Source organism: Pyxicephalus adspersus, chromosome 8 (assembly GCF_032062135.1).
Source record: "Pyxicephalus adspersus chromosome 8, UCB_Pads_2.0, whole genome shotgun sequence".
NCBI lineage: Eukaryota > Metazoa > Chordata > Amphibia > Anura > Pyxicephalidae > Pyxicephalus > Pyxicephalus adspersus.
The window spans coordinates 32,071,024-32,074,374 of NC_092865.1; the positions used below are offsets into that span (position 1 = coordinate 32,071,024).

Below are 3,351 nucleotides of genomic sequence, written 5' to 3' on the forward strand. Positions count from 1 at the left end.
AAGGGGACAATCAATGGCACATGAGTGATTTTCAACAATAAATGTGTACTGTAGTCTTCTTCATGGAAAAATAAGACATCACCCTGAAAATAAGACCTAGGGCATATTTTGGCATTTCAAAAAATATAAGACAGTGCCTTATCATAGGGGAAAACAGGGTAATGAATTTAATAAAATTTATAAAAAAAACAAAACATAAATCTGGTAAAAAAAATAAAAAAATAGTTAATAGTAAAATAAACAATTTATTATTATATCAAGATTTCTTTGTATTGGACTGAATACAGCTATTTTGTTTTGAATCCAATACAAAATATTTGAATTTCCCGCCGATCTACCCGCCCGCACCGAAGCATGCAACGATGTCACCGAGAAACCCCGGAGAACATCTCTGCACTTTGTGGCTGGAGATCAGAGGAGCAGGACGTGTCCCCAGGACCTGCGGGGACCAACAGGACGCCGGGGGGACGACAACGGAGCAAGGTATGTGGGGTTTTTTTTTTTGTTTTTTTTTTTTAGGTTAAAGCTATGCCGAGTGTGACTTGGGATTACCATTTTTTGCAGGTAAAATCCACCCCGAGTCACACTTGGGACTACCGCTAGGGGGGTTAAAAGAATATTTTTTTCTCCTTGCCATCAAATTTATTCTGGGTTCGACATGTTCAATTACAATATAAAAATAAGATTGTTGATCATGTGCAATAAGAGGGCATTCCTTTTGTTGTGTATTAGTCAACACCCTGTAAACTCCTCACATGCATGTTATTAGTTGGAATAAATGCCCAGCTTTCTTTTCTGTATGATTGGTAAATGCAGAGAGTTACAGAAGAGTCTAGATGATGGCCTGCCTGCAGTTGACTGTGCCCTAGGGCTCATGAGGCCCTTTAGACAGATACACAGTAACAATTTTTGTCCATTTAGAGGTTTCCCATTGTGGATGCTCTCAGGGTTTGTTTGGGATGCCTTTATATTCCACCATTAGCAAAGTGATCCAAGAATGAGATTGGCCCTATTATGGGCTTTGGGGCTTACCATCATATTCATGGATTTGTAGAGACAATGCGTGTATTGCAAGGGTTATGTTTATCTGCTGTTTTTTTGCAAGTTTTAGGTCTAGGGTGTTTTTATCTTGTGCTATTTTCCTTGATTGCTTCCAGAATAGTAACTCATTAGTTAGTTAGATTATAAGTAGAAATCATTATTAATAAAAATACAAAACATCAATATGTATATTGTTAAGATTTTGTCTGTATATGCACAAGGTGAAAAACATGCTAAAGGGTTCAGAGAACTTCACTGACCGATTTACCCAGAATGAATTAGACCTCAGCAATTGTACATGAATACCTTCCGTAATTATCTAAAAAATGTGTTTTGTGTGCATTAACCTTACCTTGGCCTCAGGATTGGCAGATAGTATCTTTGCGCCACACTCCACAGAGGCATAATTGTTCCTATTCTTTTGAACTTTTACTGTATGCTGGCCCCCATTGACTGAGGGATGATTCGACTGGCCTGGAAAACAGAAACATTAAACTTGACGTTTGTCAGTTGATTGTTGATAGAAAGTGTCTCATGTACAGTATAGGAAAACTTTGACCTGTTTTTGTGATACAGAATAACCTTGAATGTAAAATCCCATGCTGTGATGACACACCATTTACTAAAACAAATTACTCCCTTCAGGGGCCATGCAATCTGATCATCTGACTGTCATTCAATTCCAGAGATGCCTTTTGTTATTAATATCTACAGAAAGGTAGTTCTACAAGCAAGGTCAAGTAGCATGCTGCTAATGAAGAATGGAAAACATGAAACATTTTCCTAAACCAATAAGGCAGCACTTTTAGCTGACAGAATATTTGGAACTATATCACGTGTTAAAAAGAAAAAAAGAATGCCAAACTAAGCAAGGTATGAATGCAAAATATATTTAAAGAACATTTGAACCAAATAAGATATAAGAGCTGCTCTTGCTGCTTTAAAAACTTCTCCATTATGTCTGTCCAACTCGTTTTTCTTTTTAACCCAGAGGGGAAAAAAAAAAAAAAAAAACCTAGCCTTGAGCATTTACCCAATTAGTTGACTGTTCTGCAGATGTGCCATTTACATTGCAGATGAACTTACTGCACAGCTACCAGAAGTGTAATTTTTATGTTATTATGCAAGTTTTGCTGATATATTAACGGCAACCTAAATGTGAACAATGAACTGTTAGAACAAGGCTTTGTAGGGAAAAAAAGCAAAGCACACAGCAAGATAAGCACTATCAAATTTTTAAAGCCGCTTGCTATTCTGGGATACAATTATTAAAGCAAATCTGCTTGAGTATCCTTCCAAAATCTGGCCAATATTAGTGGCATAAAATGTGCGCTGCTCTGACAAACTGTTGACTTAATTTGACTCAGCAATGTGCTGCATAATAGATTGGTGCTTTACAAACATATATTTGATAAATATGGTAAAATTACAAAGACAATACAAGTAAATTCTTGAGTTTTTTTTTTTTTTTTTTTTTTTACACATGCTAGAACTTATTGGGGTCATACTCAAGCATACAAACGTTAAACAATAAACAAAATAAGGATATACATTAAAGGGGAAGTAACCCCCCCTCCCCCCCCAAAAAAAATAAAATAAAATAAAAATCACACTTGCCTTTATTACCGCAGATGAGTTGATCCGTCAACAAATACATTTTTTACTTTAAATAAAAGGGTTGCCTACCCTTTTATGTAAAGTTAAAATGTGGTTGTGTTACAATGCAGCCATCAGTGTGCCTTAACCCTAGCCGGAAATCAACAAAAACTTCCATATACCTAATGTAACTCTAGATCACAGCAGTGTACATTTCTAGTAAGTATAGCAAATGCATTTGGTAAATGTGCATAAATATATGATAGCAATTCAATGCACTGTACGCAATGCAATATTTTAAAAAATTTTGAGTATGGTTTTTGACAAGTGTAAGCTTTGCAAATCACTTGCCATGCTAAAGCTCTAAAGAGAATAAAGTACAAAGACAAGACTGGACCCAGCCTAGCTCACAGCCTGTGGCTATTTTATTCATTCACATGGATCAACTCTTTGATGCAGAAAGTCAGACCTAAAGAATACAGTCTGCTCTAGCCATGGTTTACATATTCTGTGAAAAAGCAGTGCATAACCTATTACATCACCATTTCACTTTTCATTTTAGATATTATATCTTTGCTTTTCAATATTGTTGCAGGTAGCTGCAAGAGCATGCTATAGAGAAAATATGCTTTATAATAAATTCTTCAGCACTGTTCCATACAGTGCTGAAGAATTTACCAAATGCATTTGCTAAAAAAAAAAAAAAAAAAAAAA

At 35.7% G+C, this 3,351-nt stretch overlaps 1 protein-coding gene across 1 annotated transcript in view; it reads right to left on the reverse strand.

Moving 5' to 3' along the window:
* SUCO (SUN domain containing ossification factor) overlaps positions 1–3,351 on the reverse strand; it is a gene marked incomplete in the record, with an annotated part of 59,408 nt that overhangs the window by 30,082 nt on the left and 25,975 nt on the right. The window contains 1 exon segment of the mRNA XM_072419937.1: positions 1,394–1,515. Within this exon segment, the coding sequence (XP_072276038.1) occupies positions 1,394–1,515 (122 nt within the window).